The 26,065-nt window shown below is 32.2% G+C and overlaps 2 protein-coding genes across 5 annotated transcripts; one reads left to right on the top strand and one right to left on the bottom strand.

Moving 5' to 3' along the window:
* Positions 1-576: 576 nt before the first annotated feature.
* On the bottom strand, positions 577-24,039 carry LOC137918529 (uncharacterized). Its single transcript, XM_068761350.1, has 32 exons — positions 23,901-24,039; positions 23,738-23,833; positions 22,712-22,855; positions 21,639-21,748; positions 21,192-21,348; positions 20,699-20,907; positions 20,381-20,566; positions 20,160-20,312; positions 19,588-20,025; positions 19,286-19,509; positions 18,860-18,997; positions 18,568-18,766; positions 18,256-18,487; positions 18,064-18,176; positions 17,827-17,985; positions 17,107-17,277; positions 8,609-8,741; positions 8,396-8,536; positions 7,734-8,063; positions 7,077-7,168; positions 6,830-6,946; positions 6,575-6,757; positions 6,113-6,271; positions 5,721-5,921; positions 4,580-4,831; positions 4,036-4,259; positions 3,803-3,940; positions 3,525-3,723; positions 3,003-3,231; positions 2,809-2,924; positions 2,583-2,735; positions 577-1,672 (listed from the first exon to the last, which is right to left on the bottom strand). Exons 1-32 carry the CDS (start codon positions 23,914-23,916, stop codon positions 1,478-1,480), a joined length of 5,607 nt encoding a protein of 1,868 aa, XP_068617451.1. The 5' UTR covers positions 23,917-24,039; the 3' UTR covers positions 577-1,477.
* LOC137933846 (glutamate receptor ionotropic, kainate 2-like) lies at positions 8,785-17,041 on the top strand. 4 transcript variants are annotated; one of them, XM_068777914.1, is made up of 17 exons: positions 8,785-8,905; positions 8,981-9,115; positions 9,191-9,328; positions 9,445-9,548; positions 9,854-10,016; positions 10,099-10,313; positions 10,897-11,046; positions 11,121-11,303; positions 11,401-11,604; positions 11,674-11,904; positions 11,979-12,202; positions 12,763-12,900; positions 13,608-13,806; positions 14,209-14,440; positions 15,145-15,260; positions 15,336-15,488; positions 16,273-17,041. In XM_068777914.1, exons 2-17 carry the CDS (start codon positions 8,989-8,991, stop codon positions 16,468-16,470), a joined length of 2,775 nt encoding a protein of 924 aa, XP_068634015.1. In that variant the 5' UTR covers positions 8,785-8,905; positions 8,981-8,988; the 3' UTR covers positions 16,471-17,041. The 4 variants fall into 4 exon arrangements, with proteins under 4 accessions (XP_068634015.1, XP_068634017.1, XP_068634018.1 ...); XM_068777916.1 differs by lacking the exon at positions 8,981-9,115 and having other exon boundaries at positions 9,445-9,507; XM_068777915.1 differs by lacking the exon at positions 8,785-8,905 and having other exon boundaries at positions 8,949-9,111.
* Positions 24,040-26,065: the final 2,026 nt, after the last annotated feature.

Here is a 26,065-nt window from a genome sequence, read left to right as displayed (position 1 = left end):
GCAAGAACAATGTTAATAAGTGTAACATGATTGAGAGTATTAAGAACATTTAAGTTTAAAAAAAGTTTAATAACGTAACAGTATTGATATGATTGATAAGAAGATCCTTATGAAGCATTATAGCCTATGTGTCTATGTGAAACAAACAACTCAACCACCTCGGTACGAGCGTCGACTATACTCGACGGCCACAGATGTATGCGTAAAGCCGGCTTTTACCGGCAGCGACACTGAGTTTGTCTTGCTTTTTAACACACTTGTGATGAGTGTTTTATATTACAAGCTAATACGGATACGCATTACGTTCACGTAATGTTATTATGAACTGTAAATGCAGAGAGTAGTTAAAATTTCTTGGTTGACAACTAATGTCGACGCTCAACTGTGTACGGTCACATTACCGCCGTCGATTAAACACTGGGTTATGTATATGGTTTGGTGACCGACAAGCACCGTACTGAAGTATATCTGCAAAATCTTATGTTGTGTAGTTTTTGGTAAAAATAAAATAAAGAAAACACGCTAATATTGCTTTTAATATAATATTATTTAATAATAAAAGGTCTTTACCTATGAACTTGCCTTTTCATAATACTGGTCATTTGATTTGTAATTTATTTATCTACAACTAAACTCAAAATTTAAATGAAACATCTCAAGTCTTTTTTTTAAATTCAGTACCTAGTTTATTGATTAATGTTCTGTTAATACTGTATAGATACAATAAAAACACGAGTAATTTTGTATTCGTCGCGGTATCAATGTGGCACTGACGGCTCGTAGCATAACGACTTGCATAGAGTAAACACTGAAGGAACGCATGACACTCATTGATTTGGATGATTCCGATATGAAAAAAAAAAATCTTTACTGAATAGAATCTCCGGGCAGTTCTGGTATATTTCTCGACCCTTGAGTTACTGCACAACAATGCTCGACTTAGACGGCGCAGTTTCTGAGATAAAAAATAGGATTGAAAATAATGTATCATACACTATGGTCATCAGACCCCGCATCTATTAACTTTACAAAAATTGGACAACTTCTCTAAAGTTCTGATTCTACTGACAAAGTTTTGACTCAGAAGCTTTCCCGAGAAAGTCTTACTAAGAGCTCGTTGCATCATGCATTTCTGACCTCTTCAAGAAGGCACTGAAAAATTACCACTTCCTAACAGAAATGCTTCGATAGCATAGACACATACTGTGATTAACAAAAAAAAACGTGAATTAAAAATGGTTAACTTTTTGTAAAATCATTTCAGCCGTTCAGACGATCAGACGTGCTCTGGTGGACATAGGCCTCCTCGTAGATTTACAAAAAGACCGGTTTGAAGCGACGTACATTAAGCGTTTTCCGACGACCTTTTCATCCGTCCACTTTTTGCGGCAATTTCATTGGCAAAGCTTAATATTTAGCAAAACCTTATAGAGTATAAAACGAAGTAAATTTTAATCGTTAGTTAGATATTATTGCATTATTGAGGATTTTTCTCGAATTCGAGAAAGGCGTCTAATCCATTAGAACGTTTTTCTTTGTCAGTTTTAGGTAAGCTGCGGATAGATGACGCTACAGACGGTGCTCGGCTGGGATTACGTAGTACTGGCTTCTGAAGTTGGAAAAAATTTAACGAAGCTTTTAGTTCTTTCATAAATACTTCTTTGTGTGTTACCTGTAATTTAAATAAATATTTTACTTTAATAAAATTAATTAAAGTCTATTGCTTAATTAACATTTTTTTTACTAAATGTATACTAAAAAAATATTATGGCTTTTATAACCAAGGGAAAAGTTTCGTTTAACATTTAAATCAATTTTTATCACCAGGCATCGTCATCATCATTATTATTTCAGCTGTAGGACGATCATTGCCCGATCACCACCTCCATAGAATTCCAATGCGAACTGTTGGAAGCGGTCTGCATCCAGCGTCTTAAGACACCAAGGCTGCTGTTTGCCATGTGGATGGAGGTCCTACGAAGCGTTTGCAAGTCTCTGAATAACACTCCAGAAATTTAAGACCCCAGTGGCCATCTGGAATACCTATCACCTTACTAGGATAATTAAGAAAAAATAATTTAAATAAATTTCATTAATAACTGCAGCTGTATGGTTTTTAACTAAAACCAGCTTCAGAGATGTTTGAAAGTAAATTAATTCATCTTAGTTTTTAGTATAACGTGACCTTCATTTTTTCCCTCTTTGTTTGGATGCATAGGCGTTTGTGAAAGAAAGAGCTTGCTATAATCTATCACTTCAGCCTAGTGCAGATTGGTGAATGTTACATACGTTTGGTAATTTTAAATGTGTCGGTTATCGGTTCCTCCATGATATTTTTCCAAATTTTAAAGAGGAGTTTACTTTTTCACGTATATTCAATGGATTTTTTTAAGAATTAAGCTCGAACAATCACAAGTACAAAAGTATCGCCAGGCTACCTATGATGGTAAACTAAAGATAAATCAACTTTTACTAAGCATACCATAAACGACCAAATAGTTAGAAAGAAATCGATTTTGTTACAATTCATTACATCACTTATAGTGTATTAGTGTAAGGTGAAAAAATGTAAACAAACTTACTCTTTCACGCACAACTATGTTCCGAACTTCATTCATGAATTCTGCTGCCGTTATGAACAAAGCTAATACAAGACCTACAATTAAAACAACAAATGCTCCGATCAAATTTTTAATTTCCAAGTCCCCTTCAACGTCATTTTTGTCTTCTTCTTGCTGAAACAAATTGTTTATTTAATCTAAATGTTTTTTTTTAATCTCACTTTTAAGTCTTATTTAATTTACTTACGTAGCAAGATATAGCACCGTATTTACTTTCCCACCACTTTCGCTTTATTTTATCCAAAGCATTTGATTCTTTTAATTTAAGAATAGCTCTATTTATGTCAGTACGGAAAGGAGAATCTTAAAAAAATATATTTCATTAGCGCAAACTTTTTTAACAAGTACTACCTGACAACTGTATATTAAAAAAAATCTTACTTGCAGGCATAGCAATACCGTAATCCTTCGAGTCCAATTCTCCTCCAACTTTTTTTAGATCGCAATTACGTTTTAACTTATATTCAATAGTTACAGATTCCATGAAAAAGGCGTATTTACCTTTACCATTAATAACTCTTTTTTCGCCTTCGTCATTGTTAACCACCAAAACTACCTTATTTGCAATCATGTTATCATACATTCTTTGATACATTTTGTCATTAGAATTCTGAAAGATGATAATTATACTATAAAAAATTATTTTGTTCCGTCAAAAAATAAAAATTTATATTCTTATTTAACAATAATATCACAGTAGTGTGAAGGTATATAATGCATTATTCCTTTATGTTATCTGTCTGAGAATAAATTTAGTATCGAGTATTTGTAGTACAGTGTGAATGTTTTATTGTTATGTATATGTATTAATAAGAGAGTCGTTTTAATATTACTTTTTTACTTATTAATTGAAAAAGTTGTTAATGCCGTTACTATTTTAAAACTTGTATTACAGTTAACTACCTTAAAAAAGCTTAATGTTGAACCACCATCAAGAGCACCATACAGAATTTTGTTTTGATTAGCCAAGTCTTCGACGCTATTAATAGGTTCATTTTCTAGGGCTGAAGTCATAGAAGCTGATAATTGTGCAATGTACGTTTGACAGACTATCACAGCGAAAAACCACCACATTGAGCACACCCATCTTGTCCCTATAGCTCTTAAAATAATAACCAAATTATTTTAAATTTAGAACAGCGACAATTGTTTTAAAAAAGGCAAAAGGTGTCAGTTTATACTTAGGTAAAATATCGCATCCTTGTGTCATAATAGACCCCATTGTTAACCAAGTACAATTTTTGAAATTCCATATATTTTCTAATTCCTCTGGATCTTTATCGCATGGTTGAGGATTCTCCCAGTCAGCAGGCGATATCCTAATAAATGTTAATAGTCGTTAAAATCTCATGATTATTTTTATGTTTGCGATCGAACATTTCTTTGGTTAATAAAGACTTTAAAAATGAGTTACCTTGAACATACGAAGAGAACGATGGACACAACACAATACGCAGTGGCAATGTACATCCATACTTCAAAGGTGTAGGGATTTAGAAATGAAAACATGCCAGGGTCAACTGTTTTCTCTTGGACATATAATATACTTATTCCTAAACTCATAAAAGGTACAGAAAAATCAACAACTTTTTTCCTTTCTTCTGTTATTGTCAAATCGCAGACGGCCAAATCAGCTTTCTGTGGAAAAAGTTGTGAAACTATAAACATATTTTACAATTTTTATAATGTATCACATTAATCAACTGAGATTTAATGAACTAAGTTTATCACATTCTATAGAAGTTATCCTTGTTGATTTATCGTTAATTACGTATATGCAAAACATAAACTTTTTCTTTTAAATTCGTTACTTACAACGTTAAGATTTGGCGGTAAATATTATGGATTAATTGAAATAAATTTTATGAATCGTTCAAAGTACGTGGTTCTGTAGTTATTATCATTTCTTTCATAATCATTTACAAATAACGTGTTTTAAAAAAAAGTCGATTACATACTTTATCCAGTAAATCTCCAATTAAACCATCCCATTTCTTTTTATCCTTATCATAATGTCCGTATTTGTAATCCATGTCATGTTTAAAAGAATATGTATAGTTAAAATTCTCTTTTCTCAATGTTTCAAAAATTTGTTTGACCAAATCGACGGAGAAACCTTCATATTCTTCGCCGTCGTCTTCTTCTTCACACTCGGCTGTTGTGCATTTTTCTTTCTCGTAAAAATATGGTTTAGCTTTACGAGATATGACCTGAAAAATATAAATATTTTGTGTGAATACGCATAAACTTATATTAGGTATGTGAATTTTCCAGTAGTATCTTAAATCATTAAAATTTGTCATTGTTAATCGACATCATTTCTGTTCTGTAAAACATCCACTGTTAGACCTCGATAAGCTTTATCCGCACACTTACAATAGGATCGGTTGGAAGCAGCCTACGTCCAGCGTCCTCCGATAACACTAACAAAATTGTCTGAAGATGTTGTCGTGAGTGTATGTCCCATGCTGCGCTTCCCAGTCCGTTTTTATTATATTTTATTAAACATTATTACTTATTCAATTTATTTAATATTCTTTATTGTACACGCCTGGATGCATTAAAATATTTTCGTAATAACATACAAAAAGGTACAAAGGGCGATCTTATCACACAAGACAATCTCTTACAGATAACCATACTATGAAAAGGGTAGAAGTACAAATAAGGGGTAGTTTACGTTACAAAACCTACATATCTACAAATATACGTACACATATAGATATGTATATATCATACATATTTATAGTAAAATATATATTACGATAAAATACAATAATAAATAAAAAACATCAAACTGATTTGGATCGCAATTGCCTCAGAAAGAATAAAGAAACAGAAGAAGAATAAGAAATGAATTAGCCGATAAATAATCATAGGTCTAGTAAATAGTCCTTCACCGTTTTCTTAAAAATAGGTAGTGGGTTAGCAAGTCTTATATTCAGCGGTAAATCATTCCACAATCGACTGGACTGTGTTGTAATACTTCACTGGAATGATTTAAATCTGGTAAGAATTATAGTACAGTAGTATAAAAGGCCTATCTTTTGTTAAATTCGGTAAGTATTAAAAGTTTCTTATTCAAAGTTTAATCCTTACATAGAAATGTTTTCTTGTTTGTTGATTAATGATAATGTCGGCATCTGGTCTGTCCTCTATTATTTGCCCTCCAGACGAAGACTCCCATTTACCTATTGTTTGCCTTTTTTTCAAATGTATTTCGTTGACGTACAAAACGTAATTTTTTCTCTGGCCCATTTCGTCAAACTGTATGTTCCCGGAGACTCCTGTTGTTTGTGTCTAAAATATAGATTATAAATCACAGTAAATTTAACATTTTATACGTATTTCTTTATATAATTATCTTCATCTATTCTATCATATATAATGACTTGAAAAGTAACTCTTTTAAGCGCTGAAATGCTTGGTTAATTATCAAACACGTTACATGAAACTACTTTATATTACAGTTATATCTTATGTTTCGTTACTTTTAAAATTTCCTGTTGTAGTAAAGCACCATATTCCCATCCTTCTGTATCTGGCTCACAAGAGAAAGTTGGAGGCTTTTGTATAGATGTATTTTTTTCTAACGTCGTCAGAGCTTTTACAACATGATTTGCTACGTCGTTCATCAGCAAAGCCTCAAGCTGAAATTAAATTGTCACTTTATTAATTGGTACTCGTATAATCATAATAATATAAATATAATTGAAATTGTACATCCGAGCAAAAAATTCTTTACTCCCCAAAATATAACTGCTTTTCACAATACAGTTCAATAATGATCTTGAACAAGATAACAATTTTCTTTTTATTAGATTAATTAATAAGTTATCGAAATTATATTATTGAGATGAGTAAGAATTTTAAAATAAAAAGAAGTGGTTACAAATTTCAGATGAAGTAAGATTAATTTGTAAGGAATTGTTATCTGAAAGAAAACAAAATACCGGCATATCGGTTACAGGAGGCGATACAGTATTGATTGTCCATCTTTCCACTCTCTGGGCTAAGAAATGCTGCGCATCTATTAGTTTATCGTACTCTGTAACACTGAGCCAAGTGATGTTTGCGCGGAAGTCAGTGAGCTTGTGAGCAACAATAGAAGTGTCCATTGTTGAAAATATGTAGTGCTGTGAAAACAATGTTTTGTTAATTAAAACTACGTAAATTGATGAATTGATACAACGTAATTAAAGTTTTACCTGGTAAAAGTCGTCTAGATTTAACATATTTATAATGTCCATATACTTGAGCACATTATCTACGTGACAGTCAATAAAAAACCTAGTTTCTTGGCTATTTTGCAATTCTTTAAATACCTTGAAGAAACAAAAAATTTAAGTTAAATCAAGTAATTTAAATAAGAATGATGATAAAGTTATCACAAATTTTGTATTATAATGGAAAATAAAATATGATACGAGAGTTTCAACTAAGTTTTGGTCTCACTTTGTAGTTATCACCGTCGGGCTCGAGTTGTCTAACAGTAACGGGATACTGATATGTATTCTCCGCTAAAATTTTTTGAATCCTCATTAAACCTAAAAAAAATTAAGGCAATAATTAAAATTAAGACTTATTTGATAAAAATTGGTTTCATTTTTATATAACATCTTATTAATTTTTTTGTTAGATATTTTATTCAGGTTTATTTCATAGTCATTTCGGTAGGACTTCCACTGCTTGACATAGGTCTTCCCGATAAATTTGCAATAACACTGGTTGGAAACAGCCTTCACCCGGTGTTTTCTGACGACCCTCATAACGTGGGTGTCCTACGTTGGGCTTGCCAGTCCGTGGTCTTCACTCCAGAACCGACGAATGTTCTGCGCGCTATGCGGCCTGATCACTGCCATTTCAAACTGCCTACTTGTTGGGTTGTGGCGGTTTCTTTCGTTTGTATACGGATCTCCTCATTCCTTATTCGTTTTAATAGAGAAAATCCGAGCTGCCCTCTTCCATGGTCCTTTCAGAAACCGTGAAAGACACGTTCCCTGATTATTATCAAATTAAGCAAGAGATGTTAAATAATAATTAGGTTGGAATCAGGGCTTACTTTCGTATTTTACAAAATTTTGTATTATGTACGAATAATAGTAATCTTACCATATTCATCTTCGTAAAGTGCGGCAAAATTTTCCCATTTATAGTACTTTAATAAAGCAGCATACGCTACAGAAATCTCGTCACTATTCGGAAAGAAATTGATGCTTATTTTTTTAAACGCGACAACATTTTCTTCTTGTTCCTTAGTTTCTGTATTATTTTCTGCTATAAGTGAGTTATTTTCCGCTGTTAAATCAGGAATTTGAGGTTGCCAGCTTGCTTGTAGATGTGGAATTTTTAAAATGGCACACTGGTCATTGACCGCTGCATTTTTAGAGGAACTTTGAGGTCCAAATATTGCTATTGGTTGAATTGTTTGGCTTGAACATACTGAAATCATTTTATAAGAAAGTACTGAAAATAAGGCCAAAGTACTTTGAAGTGCTGTCAATTTTAATGTTCTAAACAGGCCACTCTAAATAAGCAGACAAAATAATTGAAATTGCAACAAGAATTTTGAGTAAAAAATATTTACTGGATATTCAATTTAAATTTTTCGACATAAATTCTCTTTGTCTCTTATTAAGTAGTGCATCATTGATTATATAGAAATAACTTCCAAAAAAGGGATTAGTATAAATATTTATAAACTTTTTCTCTTCTTGACCAAGATTATTAAACAAATACGTATCATATTATTTTTAAATAAATATTTGACTTACAATCCTTCCAAGTTGAAAATATGTCTGGTCTGGACTGTTGTATTATTATAGGTTCCAGCCTAAAATCGTCTACGCTTGCATCCTTCATGCTGTCATCAAAGGCTAGGCGTTGGGTAATCGCTCCATTTTCAAATATTCCTCCTACAATAAAATAAAAATAAATGAAATATTAACTGTTCAAATTCTTCAGTATACTGGGTTTAAAATACCTACCAATTTGAAATGTGACGTCGTTTTTTATCTCTCTGCTGATCAGTGCGTTGCATTGTTGAATTAGTAGATAACAAAAGAGTATACACCATGGCATTGTTGGTATTTTCATCACTAGGGAACCGTTGATCCTTAACTACTTTAATGTAACACTATAAAGGTTATCGTAGCAATACAAACAATTTACGAATATTTACAGTTAAAAATTACACATATTTATTTGCCAGAACGTTTACTACATCATTTTTATATAAATTTATCACATTAGTACAAAATTAACTAAGGAACGCCGCAACCGAAGTAAATATCACTACGTTTCTGCCACATTTACAGCGAGAGTTGTGACCTAAATTTGATTTTCCAAAAATATTTCAGACGGTTTTATGGTCGCGCGCTCGCCTCATGTGCTAACTATTTTTGAAGCTACTGCGATGTCTGTAGTAAATTTAATAATTCCGTTATTGGTTTTTCAAAATGTGAATGTGGAATGTTTTTCTCGTTTTCCTGTCGGTATGGGATTCAGATAAATAAAATAATAATAAACGCAATGGAAGCAATTTCTTTATTTTTGCTTAATTATTTCAGCGGCCCTTTTTAGTCATCAAACGAGTACAACATCGGAAGAGGTTTTTGGAGTGCTTGCGAGCGCAGATGTTTCAAAACTTTATCAAGGGCGTATTGTACATCCAAATGTTGTGGATACATTTTCCGTGGCACAAGAATGTAAGTAAACTTTTATGGTTTTTTCCAATATCGATACTACTTATTTCTTTGTTTATTTTGGTGCTGGTGCGAATATTTTGTAAAGATTTTTTCAAGTAAATGTATTTCTATTTCAGTATGCTCTATGTTTTCCGAAAATGGGGCTGTTGCGGCATTGATTGATGTTCGTCCTACAAACGGTATTTGTGATATATCTTGTTTACTGTGTAATAAATTGAACGTAAGTGTAAAATATGTTATTGATTAATCATAACCAAACAATTGAATTTACGTTTTATCTTGCAAAGGACGAAAACGAAAAATTTGCGGTTAACTTTCATAAAGGCGTCATCTCCAGTGAATGTCATTTCTATTACGTTATGTGAGATTGCAGTTTCGGCGAATATTATTTTAACATTTTCTTTTTAAATTTTACTAAAAGAAAATTATTTTCTAAAATAAAAGTTATTTTCTACTTTTAATAAAGATAACCTGTTTAGATATTTTAATTTATTTGAAAACCAAGAGTGCTTGATAATATTTTAGGTGTCTCACTTGTCTGTTGCGTGGCAAATACCAGATACCTCAGACGAAGATCTTTTCTCACTTTATTATCATCCGCCGGCAGAGCTAATTTCTAAAGCTTATGCGACACTAATTAAAGAATTGGAGTGGGACAGATTCACGTTATTTTACGAAGATGATGGCAGTAAGTAGTTACTTTTAAAATATGTTTGACTAATAAATCTGTGTTTACGCCTATGAATACATGAATTTAAAAATTGCTCTAGGTTTTATACGTCTACAAGAAGTTATCAATTCGTGGCCATACAATAATGAACGCATACATTTTGAGAAATTGGATCCTGACGGTGACAACAGAGAGACATTTAAAAACGTTTTTGTAGTGCTGAGAATAAGTTATCATGTAATAGATTGTGATGTGAATAACATCCCAAAATATATGAAGGAGATTGTTTCAGTCAACAATTCCACGCAATACCAGGTTTGAATAACTACCAAATATAGCTTATAGGTAATAGAGGTATTAATAAAAAATATATAAAACATTTTGTTGCAGTTGGATAAAAGTGTACGTAAACGTTTCCAAATCGCTATCTGAACGGTTTTGTGTTCACGTTCATTGGGAATTTACTTTTGTACTGTAGTATAGGCCATCTTTTATTTTGATGCTCGTAAATGAATTCTGTGATGTAGAAATTGGTAATAAAAAGCAAAGTAATATACTGCACTATTTATAATTCTCTCTAAATTTTATTCTTCTATGCTTTATTGACAGCACATACCGTCAACTTAACTTATGTAACTTTCTATCTATGCTTATTCAATTGGTTTTAATCTTAAAACAGACTACGAAAACTATTAAAACTAGATAAAGTGTCAAAGACACGCATGTTTGTTGTGGTCGTTGATTACGGTGATAGATTTTAAAAAAATTATCTCATTTTAGAAAAAAATATTTATATAAATAAAAATAAACATAAATAAGCTTCACTTAAATAATAATCTTTGAAGAATGCACAAGTGTGTGTTAAATAAATTCCAAAGAATAAATCAATTATTTGCAGAGTTTTATTTTAACAGCTCTCGACTCGTACTTAGTAAGACTGGATGAGATTTCTCAGCTTCGTGCAAATGTCTCCACTTTACACTTGACTAAATCAAATGAACCCATGTGGAGGGATTTCGGTATAAATGCAGATGAAATTTCTATTACGGTAAGATAAAGCTAAGGTATTTTATTACGTAGTGCAATTACATTACATTTAAAGCGTTTTAAATTATTTCAAAGCTAGAAACGGCGTTAACTGCAGATGCTTTAAACCATTTTGAAAAAGCCATTCGTATAATGAGACAGGAGAGTGAAGAAAATGATTTTGACGAACCGCCAGAATTATGTTTCGCTGAAAGTAAAGTGGCTTATGAAGAAAAGGCCTGGAAGTATGGTGAAATTTTGAGAGAGGTGTTGTTAAGGGTAAAATTTATTATTTAATGTATATATTAAACACAATAATTATCTTTAAATCAAAATTCACTATATTATAACTAAATCGTAAAATAATTATTTTCAGACTACTCTGAGAGGTACCACGGGAAATATAACTTTTGATGAGACAGGAAAACGAAATAATTTTACTCTTTATTATTCAAAATTGGACAGCGAAAGTCAATTTGTTCACGTTGGAACTTGGGACTCGAAAACAGATAGCATTATAACCATTAACACTGCGGTTACTGATAGATCCAAAGCAATTACCTCGGATTCTGTTGTTAGGGTAATTAATATATTAAATATTTGTGATAACAATCGACTTTGTAATTTTTAATTACATATTCTTTATAAGGTTGCATCGAAAATTGGTATGCCATATTTTGACGTGGAAGAATCAAACGGTACTATAATTCAAAAAGGATATGCGGTTGATCTTATTGATGCAATTTTTGAACATATACGACAACAAAAGGGATATGAAGATATAAAACATGAAATATACAGAATAAACGGAAATAGTGTTGGAAATCAAATGGTTGGAACCAAAAAATGGGATGGATTGATAGGGGAAGTTTTGGAATTGGTATGTTATTTATATCAATGTATTAAATTAAATAATGCTTAACATACATTAATTTTAGATTTTGTGCGTTACAGAATGCAGAAATGGCGATTTGTGATATCACTATAACATCTGAGCGCAGCTCAGTGGTTGATTTTTCGACTCCTTTTATGTCTTTGGGCATCAGTATGTTGTTTAGAGAACGAGAACCTCAACAACCGGACATGTTTTCATTTATAAAACCTTTAGCCTTAGATGTTTGGTTATATTTAGCCACTGCTTACATAATTGCTTCAATAGTTCTTTTAATATGTGCTAGGTAAGTTATTACTGTTTATTTTCATTAAATCATTTTGCACGAAACCGTGGAGTATATACTATACCGGCTTTTGTAGTTTCTTCTATTCTGCAATATGTAATAATTATTGCAATTCTGCTTAAATCAAATTTACGGGGTATACAAACAAGTTTTTACACAATAAGTGATTAATTAAAAAGTGAAAATCTAATATACTGACCTAAATTCTTAAGCGAGCATTTCATTTTTAATAAGTTGACAAGTTATAGTGGTTGTAGACAGGCTACATGTGCCCTGAACAGATGGCCACTGGGGTTTTAAGGTTCCGGAGTGACTACGGCAGGGAAAGCGCAATGTAGGACATCCACCTATGAGGTAGATAAACAACTTTGTTAAGGTCGTCGGAAGACGATGTACGCAAGCCGCTTCCGACCCTTCTTATTGGAAGTCTTTGGAGGAGCCCATATTTTTGGCTGTGGCATACTACGGTTAATATTATAATGACGTTGCTATTGTCAATAATTTTAGAATTAAAAATTGTAAAACTGAATTCGCAAAGTCTTCTTTATTTTTTGTTTCAGAATGAGTCAAGACGATTGGGTGAACCCACATCCTTGTAACCAGAATCCTGAGAATTTGCAAAATATCTGGAGTCTTTATAATTGTATGTGGTTGACTATGGGTGCGATTATGACACAAGGATGTGATATATTGCCCAGGTATTTTAATTATGAAAAGTTATTTTTGATGTTATAAACATTATTAACATGTACGTTTTCTTGAATACTACGTTTTTATTTTTCACGGCAAATGCAAGGATTTATTTGTTTTAAAAACTCAGTGCAAACGGGTGAAAGGAACAAATTTTGAAACCCATACACGATAATTCTAATAAGTATGTAATAATAATTGTTATATTATAAGTGACCAATCTCGTAATAATAATGTCAATATGTCACTTCAGAAGATAAATTTAATTGGCATATTTTGTCCATCAATTTATGGATCTAAAATCATTGTTAAGATTGATTATTGCAATACAGTGCAGTACAACGCAGTGCAGTCAGTGTCAAATGGATGGGCAGATGGTCCGTTTGTCTTGCTGCACTTTCGAACGACCACTAATCGCAGCGCTAAGCGCATCTTGGGCTATAGCTCGGGCCGACGTTTCAGTGTTTGATCATCTCACTAAGTTATGTCCCTATATGTTATAACATGCAGTGTACCGCCTCGATATGTGGCTGCGGAATGTGACCACAAGCTTAGATATTTTGAGGAGGTTTACGCTGAGCGCCTACAGTAATCTGCCACTGTCTCCCCATTGGAGTTGAAAATGCCGAGATATCAAATAAAATGATATATCAAATAAATAAAAAATACCTATTGATATGCTTTACCTATAACAAAATCGTTCTAAATATTACAGGGCAGCTGGGTCACGATGGGTAACGGGTATGTGGTGGTTTTTTGCTCTCATCGTAACCGCATCCTATACCGCTAACATGTCGACCTTTCTAAGTAACAGCCGTCGCGACAACGAAATAAAGGATGTTAAGGAACTTTCTGAACAAAATGAAATTTCGTATGGAGTTCTCATTAATGGATCAACGTATAACTTCTTTGCGGTGCGTTCTAAATCAATTGTATAAGTATTGTTAATATGCTGGTTCGCGATTACCACTCGATAACGGTAAAGACCCTGCGGCCATCTGTTCTGCATGCTATGTGGCCTGCTTAATTCCACTTCAACTTGTTAGTTCGCTGGGTTGGTCGGTCATTCATCCCTGAATCGATCTCGTAGAGATGTCCCGTGCAGAGACTTCATGACTCGTTGAGCTTGCCCATGAGGCTCGAAGTGAGCTACCATGCGACCATGCGTAGAGTAGGATCCAGGTCCAGTCAAGAGTCATGCTATAAGAAATCTATGGAAGTCTCGCATTGAACTTCCTATGACTGATAAAAATGTGATAAAGATGAGTATTATTTTTTAAGTAAATCAAATCATCAACTATTATTATTTTTTGTAGTCTTCAAATGATTCAGTATACCAAAAGATTTGGACAGTCATGAAATCGGCCAAACCGACTGTATTTACTAATAATAATGACGAAGGAAAAGATCGTGTGGTAAGAAGTAAAGGAAACTATGTCTTTTTTATGGAGTCAACTGCTATCGAGTATTATATGCAGAGAAATTGCGATTTGAAGATGGTTGGCTCGAAGCTCGATAGTAAAGATTACGGCATAGCTCTACATAAAAGTGAGTAAGCGTTAATAAAGTAAAAATAATTTATATTTAATTATTGTTATTTCTGTTACGACACAATATACCAAAGATAGTACATACATTAAAATGGTCGTAATTCCTTAACATATGAACGAAGACCCTTGTGCTTTTGGCATAAGCTGTCTTCAAGCATCAACAGCAGGAATAACTATCAACAAATAACAAATCTAGTATCTTCTTGTAAGAGGTTTGTGAAAAGGGCTCTGAAAATTTGTATCAATATCTGCTTTATAATAACATCATTTAAGGTGATACTACAGACATCGATATATTAAACCCTAATCCTGGTGCCTATAAAACAAATTCAACTGGATATTAACCCTATAAAATAGAGTAATGAATACAAGAATACTCCTCTTTGCGTTGTCTCCCTACCAACCGAGGATCGTGACCCTTTTTGGAATTAAAATAAAAAAGGTCATAAATAAAATGTCTATTTTTAAAATAAAATGGTATGTTGTATTTTTATAAGCTGTTTAGTAATTAGAGACAAGTTTTCAAAATTATTTACCTTTTTGGTGTAAAATTATAATATATTAACTTTATTCTGTTCTATGTATCCTACAAGTAAATAAAAATAGTTTTACTTATGCACTTGTTTAATTGTTTATTTTAATATTATGTTTAATATATGCTTTGGAAGAGGACGACAGCAATAAAATTCTTTATTTTTTTAGATTCGCCGTATAAACGACTAGTTGACAATGCTATTTTAGCTTTACAAGAGACGGGGGATCTGTTAGCTATGAAGAAGAAATGGTGGGAAAGTGAAGACAAAGAAGGGAGTTGTCAGGTAATATTAAAAACACGTAAATTTTATAATTTTTTTTATGCATTTATTTAATATATTCTGTGTATTTTATTCCAGGAATCAACAGACGATGCAGATGATAATGGTTCTTTGCAAATGAAGAATACCAGTGGAATATTTTTAGTGTTAGGTTTCGGAGGAATTTTGGGTATTTTCGTAGCTGTGATCGACTTTCTTCTACACGCTCGACAGATAAGTGTTAAAGAAAAGGTACTATCATGTAATTCTTATTACTTATATTAATTAAATATTATTACTTTTCATAAAATAGTTCCTGTATATTTATATATGTGTCACTATAAATAATTACACTTGTGATATATTACAATAAACAAACATATTAGGTTTAAAAAATTAGATTAAAATAGAAAATATACAGGATGATTGGTTACAAGCGTAAAACCTTTAATAGGCTTTATATATGTTGTTCATATGTTTATATATTTGCTGTCATCTAGTCTTTAGTACACAATGCTTCAGAAATAATTAATAACGTATTGATAACATAGTAAGGAAAAGAATTTTACGTTCGGCATTCAGGTGTATATTAAAATGATTAAGTGAGAAAGAGATTTAAATTTGAAATGATTTGATATTTATTTTTAATTAATAACATATCGTATATAAATTGCCCTTGCAACCTGTGTACTGCTAGAACGGCCTGTCGTATTCCAATGAAAGAAATATATTTTACAGAGTGATCACTTTATCGGTCATCGTAGCGATGTTTAGTAGTGGTCTATACCTTGCAGTGGGCGTTTACCGGCTGACATAATGATGATGATTGTTTTATACACGGTTTTTAGAAATGTTTTAAAAGCTTTTTGTTAACAAATGAGATATACATTCACCCTTTCAAAGCTTTTACACCTATAACTAATTGTCTTATACTTTTATAATTGGGTAGAAAACAAATTCGTTTAGAATTATAAGTTTAAGAGTTTTGTAATTATACATACCGATTAATTAATTGTTGCTAATTTTTATGGTATAGGTCACATTTAGAGAAGCTTTAGAGAGCGAATGGAGGGCTTCTCTTGATCCTCGTGTGCTTCACAAGCCTGCAGCCCCACCTCGGTCTGCTGCACCATCGACTGCCTCACCGTCACCACACCGAGAACGCTCCCAGTCACGGGCAGTCTCTGTATTGAGAGCTGCTACTTCTTTTATAAATTTTGATGAAATTTATTAAGAAGTTATTTTTCTTATAGTTAATATAAGTTCTTAAAAGGAATATTTGTTAACTTTTATTAATGTCTTTAAATTATGATTTTAAGTTCTAATATTAGTGGTGACAATAATGAGACAATGTAAGCACTACTCATATCTTCATTAATTAAGGAATTATTAGTTGAAGTATACATTCAAGTACATGTTAAATAAGTAAACTTGTTCGAGCTCTCTTCTTGCCCAAATACACGCAATGCCGAAACCAAAAGACTGGCACAAGTTTGATAGTGTCAGTTGAATGTTTGGAAAAAAAGTCAACGTCTGTGTCACGTTACCTTTATTAATACTATTCGTCCACAACTTATAACCAAGATTAGTATTATTAATTATTGGTGACTCTTGTTACCCTTTTTTAGGATTACATGGATGTAAAATATTACCTCAGACTCGACGACTATAGCCATGACGTTAAAGGGTATGAATTAAATTAATATTGCTACATTAATTCAAAGGAGTCTAATTTATTGAATGTTTTCAATAAGAGTAATAACACCACGGTTTGATATGTTTGTATATTTTTAGATCTAATAAATTCATATTTATTGAATGCTCTTACTGTTTTATTTAATACCACACACATTATAAAAAAATATTATTTAAAAACATCCAAATGAAATAAGTCCGCTGCTGAGCGAAGAACAGACGAGGCTCTTGAGGCTATGGATCCTGACCTCGATGAAGAGGGTCTTGAGTGCACTACAGGTTTTTCTGTTTCCCAAAAACTCAAAGCGAATGCTAATTCTGCCCAAAATGCATCTGTTTGCGACATCTGTGAAGTATAAACAAAATTATAACGTAATTTGTAATAGAAAATCTTATGGAGATATTTTTGGATAATGTTAGGAGATCCGAATATAGTCCATGACGCTCTGTCTAATTTTATCACAATATTCAAACAGCATGATATTTATTGCCTAAGTTCGAGTAACGGGAATCTTTTTACACTTGAAACGGATATTAATTATAAAATTTAAGCAAATAATATTATACCTTATATTTCCAAATAAAATTAATTATTTACAAATAATAATTAATTTGTATACTATTATCATTAATATATATTATTTTACTCTTTTAATCTTTCTTATAATGTTAGATAGTGAGCATGCTGGCTGGTTTAAAGTGCCTGTCTTTCTTTTCAAGATTTCAACCAGACAGGAATAATGAAAATAAAGGCATAAAATCATAGCATCGTCTATATGCTTGTAAAGTGACCTAGTTGAAGAAAGATATCAAGATTTTTTTTTAAAAATACCACAAGATTACATTACAGCCACCTGGTGCTTAATATATATAAATATATTCGGGCTACCCTTACCTTTTGTTCAATAGCAACTTCCCTGACATGCCACAAAAATTCAAACCCACCCATAGCAGCGGCCATTCCACATCCTATTCCAAGCACTACAAATACACCTCCAACATTATCAACGCCTAATTCCTCTGCACTAGCTCCTTCTTCACCCGCTTCTTCGGACTAAAAATATTAGTTAAGATAAATATAGAAAGAACTCCAGAATTTATTTCTGGTCTTAAGAAAAAACATTGTACTTACAACACAAGCCTTTTCTTTTGGAACTTTCCACCAACGATTTTTGAGTTCAACTAATTTCCCACTCTCAGCTAACTTTAAAACCGCGTTGTCGACAGCTGTGCGGTAAGTTGAATCTACAATAAAAAAATATAATTATTATAATTAACGATTATAATATGTAGATTGATGATCTTTTAACATAACCGTACGTACCAAACGGCATCGCTATCCCGTATCCCTTAGAGTCAAGCGTTGTACCAACTTGCATGAGATCACAGTGCCGCTCCAACTGGTACTCGATTGCAGTTGATTCCATAAGAAAAGCGTATTTCTTTTTACTTTTTAGTACTCTCTCTACTCCTTCGTCGTTGTTTTTAACAAAAACAGATGGTCGCGCAGATTCCATAGCGCCCCACATTTTTTGGTACGTCGATACATTTGAACGCTAAAATATTGATAGTATATTTATGTTTTGTTAAAAAATTGTATTAGAAGCACATAACCAATACAATGAGCAAATTTTACCTTGAAAAACGAAAACGTCGATCCGCCTTGTACAGTTCCATATTTAATTTTAGTTTGCATTGCTAAATCTTCAGCGCTCTTAATAGAGTCATCCATAGCAGCATTTGTTAGAAATGCAGCTAAATTTGCAGTGTATGATGAACACATGATCAACGCGAAAAACCACCACATACCGCACACCCATCTTGTAGAATAACCTCTGTGGTATTAATGATAAATTAAATACAAAAATCTAGTGAAAAGTGTCTTTCAAATAACAACTTAACGAAAGTAGATAGTAAATATTTCTTACTTTGGTAGAATGTCGGAACCCTGAGTCATAATAGAACCCATAGTAAGCCAACAAGAGTTTTTAATGTGCCATATATTCTCTAACTCTTCCGGCGATTTATCACAAGGATGAGGATTCTCCCAGTCTTTTGGTGCTAACCTAAAAATAATTTATCGGTATAATAAATCATCAAAACATAATGCATGGTATAAGGAAAATTATCACTCCTAATATTTCAGATAAAAAAGTTAAAATAAGTAAAACGATTAAGTTTGAACTTAATATATTTTTTGAAGTTTCTGAAATGGCACGTATATTTATTAGGAACACCAGAGTGAAGGAAACCAAAATTTTTTTTTTGTAATGGAGTTTAAAATCAGGGATATTAAGAGTATTGATAAAATTTTTCTTTTTGGACTCTTCCATCTATATTTACTGTTCTCTTACCTAGCTAAGATATGAAGTAACAAGGATACCATTAAATATGCTGCTCCCATATAGATCCAAACATCAACTGAAAAGGGTTTAAGAAATGAAAATAATTCGGGAGGGGGAGGTGTTGGTTTTGAATACAGTATGCTAATTCCTAAAGTCATAAAAGGAGTTGTAAAATCAACAGAAGATCTTCTCTCGTATGTAATTGTAAGATCACATATAGCTAGGTCAGCTTTCTGTAATTAAATTAAAAATTTGATCATTTTTAATTTCAAATTTTTATACATTGAAATAAATATGAACTTACTACTTACCCTTTCTAAAAGATATCCTACTAGACCATCCCACGTCTTTGTTTCTTTATTATATGATCCATAAAGATTACCTGGAACTATAATTATCTCATAGCTGAGATGGAGCGATTCCGCTAAAATTTCGTGTATTAAGTCTTTCGAGTATCCTTCGTATCTATCATTACCAATTAATTCTTCGCCTTCTTTAGGTATTTTTTCAATCAAATATGGAGCTCCAATACGTGAAACGACTCTGAATGTTTTGTTTTGCCATTTCTCTGCTAAGATGTCTGACACTTCCACCGCCGATCGTGCATAAGTAAAACTACTGTTAGAATTCCATTTAGCTATGCTATTAAAACCATTTTTGGAAAGTTCCATAATTTCGACATCGAAATAAGTTCGTTCACCCGTCGTATTATCAATTATTATTTTATTTGTTATGCCGTTCACCGGGTTCTAAAAAAGAATTGTTAATTGCATAGGAAGCAACTAATAATACATTTTTAAGCAGGAATATACTCCAAAATATTTAAAATAATCAATAGATAGTGTATGTATATCGTTTAATATTAACCACTAATCATAAATACCGTTAACAAGTGGTTCCAGAATTTTTCACCCTGCTCCCATTGCTTATCTGATCCGCATTCTGCTGTTTCTGCTTCCAACTGAAATCCTTCCGGTATATTTTCTACTGCGTCCGTTATTAGACTTGCGGCATCACTTGCTAGTGCAGCTTCTACCTTAAAATTAATCAGATATCTTTGTAATGTTTCTTCAAGTGTACAATACATTAATCTGTTTTACTTACTGTTATTTCATGAGTTGTTTTCGGTATTTCAACGTCAGAAGAACCCCTGATTTTCCAATCTGCTAAATAAGATCTTGTTCTTGAATCTGTGTGATCGAAAATACGAAAACATGTTACGTTTGACAGCACGTAACGTAGCTCCTCGAGATTCAAGGTGTGGGCATCCAATGACATTAAGATGTAACTCTAAAAATTTGTTCTCTTTAATTTTTTTTGTGGTAAAATACATGAAAAGCCTATGTATGCCTATACTTATATATATATATATATACACACATAAATATCCAATTTAATAACGAATAGTGACAAAGCTTTTACCATGTAGTCTTCGAAGAATTTCACTTCGTTAGCTTGCCTTAAATATTCGAGTACCCTGTCCGCAGGGCAGTCAATAACAACTCTAGTAGCTCCTGTAGATTTTAGTGTTTTAAATAGAGGTCTATTATCTTCTCCTGGTTTTAATCTACGCACAAACCATTTATGTTTGGGATCCGCGTGTTTTAATATTTCTTGTAAGCGTTTTAAACCTGTAAAGTTATATTATATAATGTATAATTATTGTAACTTCTTCATTTTATTTGTGTGTGTACTTCATCTTTGTTACTTATTTTTTGGAACATTGAAAATCAATTGTACTTGTCAACAATATTACTTACTATATTACAATATTACTTCTACAAATGTACATATATTCTTTACTGTTTAAGTATTTTGTTTGTTTAATAAATGTTCTTATGTATAATTTGGGAAATTAAATAATTATTTTATATTTATAAAAATTGGATATGTTATTTTAAAACAATACATATACCGTGATCGTCATCATAGAGTAGTACATAAAAGTTCCAGTCGCTGTCTTTAATGTGTAATGCGACAGCTTTTGACAGGGATACTGCTTCAGGAAACAAATTGATTCCAGGAGGTGTTTCTCTCTTGATCCCTCTTACAGGAGAAGGCCGCCAAACAGCCTAAAATAGATTTAACGTTTATGTTAATACTTTTCCTCTTTTATTAACATATCTTACAATACTTGTATTTTATATATTATATTACGAAGAGGACGCTACTACCCATCCTCTGGTAACTTGAGAATAGTGGCAATCTCATACAGATAATAAAAAAGTTTCAATGTTTTACAAGTGGTCTTGTCTATGATCAACCTAATTAAATGGATTCATTTTTAAATTATGGTATAAATTTCAATACGTTATGTTTTTTATTAGGCAACTATATAATTTTAAAATAAAATGATTTGTACTTGTATATGGGGTACTCCAGCGGCACGGCAGCGCGCTTCGACAGCCGCAGCTGAATCCACGTCAGTTGGTCCAAATATTGCCACAACACCGCTAGATAACAGATCACAGGCTAAAACATGTAACGTTTTTTTTATATAAAGCTTTCTAAATTGAAAATATTACCTTTAACAATAATAATAATAATCATTTATTTATTGCAAACAACATCCACTAGGTGGACCGATGACACAGTTAAGGTTGCGAGAAAGTCAGTCGATTTGTTAAGGGAAGCCTATGCATTGCACGTATGAAGAAGAATACACACAAAGACAAAAAATTGGCATAATAAGTGTAAAAATAAAACAGAACTAACTAAAGCACCAAATAAGTGATTGAACTAGACTAAGTTTGTTTGCGATAATTAACATAATCAAGTAAATTAAAAAAAACTGGATTAGATAAACACACCGAACGGAATAATTTCCGTGTATTTTTGTGCTAGTGGACCTTTTGGTCTTTCATAGGCGCGTTTTGTCCGGACATAGGTTTTAACAGTTTTTCTTTCTATATCCAAAATTCTTTAGGATATATTTAATTAGATGGTTAACTATACTTATAAAGGATTTAAATGCTAAAATTGTCATTACAGAAGTAATGAATAATAGTCAAATACATGTGGTATGTATTATTTACTGTAGTGCCGCAGAAACCGCTTCACTAAGGCTTATAAAGGCGCGTAGAAGAGAGAGCTGAGGATAAAAGACAATGAGCGTCGTCGCTTCGACCAATAACGTTACATTGGCGGAACGAAGCGGCTGATACACCTCTCCGGCTCGCCGCGCTTGTATTTAAGTCACAGTATAGCGGTTCCGGTAGCACTGCAGTAGCTGTCAACGAAGATTATTATGTTTGGGCTTAAAGGAAAAGGTGATACGATTGATTCATTATTACGATGATTCAAGGCGATAAATACAGAAATCATCATCGTAACATTGCAATGTCAATGTCTTTGACTTCTCATCACTTATAGAAGGAGATGAGTTGATACGATAATAACAGATTTTTAATGTACAATGCTGTGAAATCTTATTACCAGCACGAGATGCAGAAAAACTGTCTCCATATGGTGAATAAACTACTTTCAACACATAATGGTAGTGTTTGCTTTCCATTGAAGCTCGGGTAAGCGCTGATGCAAATGCTACTTCTGCAACCTTATTTGGCGGAAAAATTGCACCTGGAAAAAAATATTATTTTCATTAAATTATTACAACAGAGCATGGACCGGTAAGCCCGTCCCACCCACAAAGTGGGCAAACTTTGGCCAACGTTGGACATTTGATGCAACCCGCTTTTAACTGATAGTATTGGAAATGTATGCGGGAGGTCTATGTCCAGCAGTCTATAGCTGAAACGATCACAATAATAATAATAAATTAAAGTAATTATGTTAATAACTGTAGGAATATATAATACATATAGATTTTTTTGCTGAAACATAGTTTTATTATAAAAGTTTATAAAGTAATCGAGGAATATATGTGGTCAGTTATTTTATTCTGTTTACTGTTTCTTTCATTTTGCTTTAGTTCGCTTTTTATTGTGACTGCTTTCAACAAGTAGTACAATAATATTTTCTCATAATTAATAATTCTTAGTGTAATATACTCGTATAAATGGGGAGTAGTAGCTCAGCGGTAGATGACAGAGACATGTGATCGTAAGTTGCGGGTGCGATTCCCGTGATATAATCTGATATAGTTCATGCTTTGTGCATTAATTATATGTGATTGCTACTGCCCACAAACACAACAGCGTCCTCCGCGTGCAGTATTACCATATTACGGTCGCCAACCCGCCTGTCAAACACGATGATTACCGTATATCCCCCATAGATGTCTTTAGGAAAGACTAATATGCTTTCCAGTGGGTATCTAATGTGCTGGAACGACTAATATACGAGTACTACCTCTAATATATTGTTACTGATTGTAACAAATTATTGTAACAGCTTGTGGCAGCCATACTTCATAAATAAATAAATAAACACATCAATAACAATGAACTATTTTTAGAGTAATATAAGTTTTAACACAAAATTCATGAAAAATTAACTTACCTATGGGAATAATGGTTTTTATAGGTTCAAAGTTTCTAAAAGCGCATTCACCAGGTGCAACAATATAAAAAAGTAAGTAAAGAGCCAACATAACATCTGCAAATTAAAAAAAAAATATATACATCAAGCTAGGAATAATTATTTTATTATTTACGAAACTCACCACGACAAGAAGCCATTTTTATAAATTTGTCAAAATAAATGTCGGTATAATATTAGATAACTGCCTGATTTATTATATGTTGCATTTTGTTTTTAGTACAATGCACTTCAAATATCTGAGACCAGATGCACGTAAGAGAGACCGGGTCACTGCATGCGGATCGATGCCAGCGCCATCTGATTGCAATTCCGGAGCCGTTCCAACTTTTTGACGTATACAACATTAGATAATGCTGTTTAGCCAAATGAAACCTAATATGTCATATAAATAAGTCACTGAACTAAATTAGTCGTTTAATATAGCACAATATATATTAACAAAACTATATAGGGTGAATGGTAGTAGATTCAAAAACTTTAAAGGAATAAATGTATAACTCATTTGTAGGCAAATAGTTTACGCCTTTACGTCACTTTGAATATCACTCTAAAATGTTTAATTATTTCTATTTGAATGTGATAGACCAATAACTTTTGTCATTACATTGTCTGCAGGGGCAGACAGTAAACAATCACTAATTTAAATGTAATTTGAAATTTAAAAACTCTTTACCTTTCTATATAATTATTGTTATTTATTATTTTTCGAATATTATATTTTGGATAGGTATGTAATATATAGTATAATATAAATTAATACATTTCTTGACAGCAAATTACCTATCTAAACATATGTATATCTCATCAAGGGCAAAAGTTTGAAGGTTTTGAAGGATTTGAGGGGTTAGCCTGTATAACTGATAAACGAATTTTTCTAAAAGAATCAAATAAAAACGTTGTTCTACTTCATGTTCGGTACTATAAATTCGGCTCAATAGGCAGCGGGTTAGTTAGTTTCATTTTCAGGGGCGTCATTAAAGTTTCAATCCTTTTCATCGCATATATGTCGATATACAAAAGTTTTTCAAATGGTTGTACCATTCGGTTTTATTAAAAGAGTAAAAATACAAATGCTTTTATAACCATTCACAACGACCTAGGAAATGAGTTGATATTTATAATGCTTGCAGCTGTGATTGGAATTTATATACTGTTATGTATACGTTCTCATTAAAACTTTGTTATTAAAAAAGACTACAAGGATATGGAAAATGATGAAGTAGAAATAGGAATCCAACGGTAAACACTAAGTAATAATTACATACTTAACAATAGTTGTTAGAAAATTACGAACAACATTAAAAATGAAAAAACTTAGATATGGTATTTATAACCTTTTTTTATAACTATAAAGAAATAGTTATATTATGATTAATACGGATTATCGCTGAATAAAATATTGTGGAATTATCTTCTTCGACCAATGCTTTTAGCGGAGGAGTGAATCATACGGGTCATAACCGGCCTTTCCATTTAGAATATTCTTAATCATTTTCACAGGTAATATATTGACAACGACGTAATTATATCATTGTGTGTACGTTTAGTACCAACAGGTGAACTGAATATGTCACGACCGTGTTCAAAGAGTTTGGCCGGGCTCCAGCGTGTTAATAATCCTAACTGTACACACTCATATCGGTTGTCCAAAAGCTTGTGGTTAACGTGTATTTACAGTAAGGTTATGAGTAAATAGGATTCCTGATTCTAGAAATGCATATATATACGTACACACTTAATCAATATCATTACCTTTAGTAGCAGCTACTGTAACTTGTCAATTTTTGTTTTTGAGCTTTATCGTATAATTTCGGTCCTCAACTAATCTTTTCAATCATGATTAGATTTAGTAGAAAAATAGCAAGCATAACCCTCTTCACACCTCTGTCTGTGAGGTTTTAAATCATCACATGTACCACTTCAGCATATTAGAAGAGAATTTCTCGAAATTGAAGCTGAATTCAACGAGTTTTCTCTTTATCAAAATTGAACTTAGATACATAATAATAGAATAGTTAATATTTACAGATAAGGTTGTTTTAGAATATATAGGTATTTTTATATTTGATTGCTTTTCCTTTATTCCAGGTGAACGAATAAAATTTTTGTCAAATTCTCGAATCACCATTGTAAATTTTCGTATTCAATCTTCTCCGCTTTACAAAAGATATGGTAAAATGCTATCTATTTTCTAACTGTATTTGCATATCAAAGTAAACGTTTTCTATGCGAAAGTACACTATACTTTTATGATATTCCATATATTATGCAAAGGTTTGTTTTCAT

The sequence above is a fragment of the Battus philenor genome, unplaced genomic scaffold (genome assembly GCF_028537555.1).
Source record: "Battus philenor isolate CCGP_79_NKW_IND1 unplaced genomic scaffold, ilBatPhil1.0.hap1 SCAF_14, whole genome shotgun sequence".
In the NCBI taxonomy this organism is placed as follows: Eukaryota; Metazoa; Arthropoda; class Insecta; order Lepidoptera; family Papilionidae; genus Battus; species Battus philenor.
Note: the sequence above shows the minus strand (reverse complement) of the source record. Positions and strands in the feature narration are given on the sequence as shown.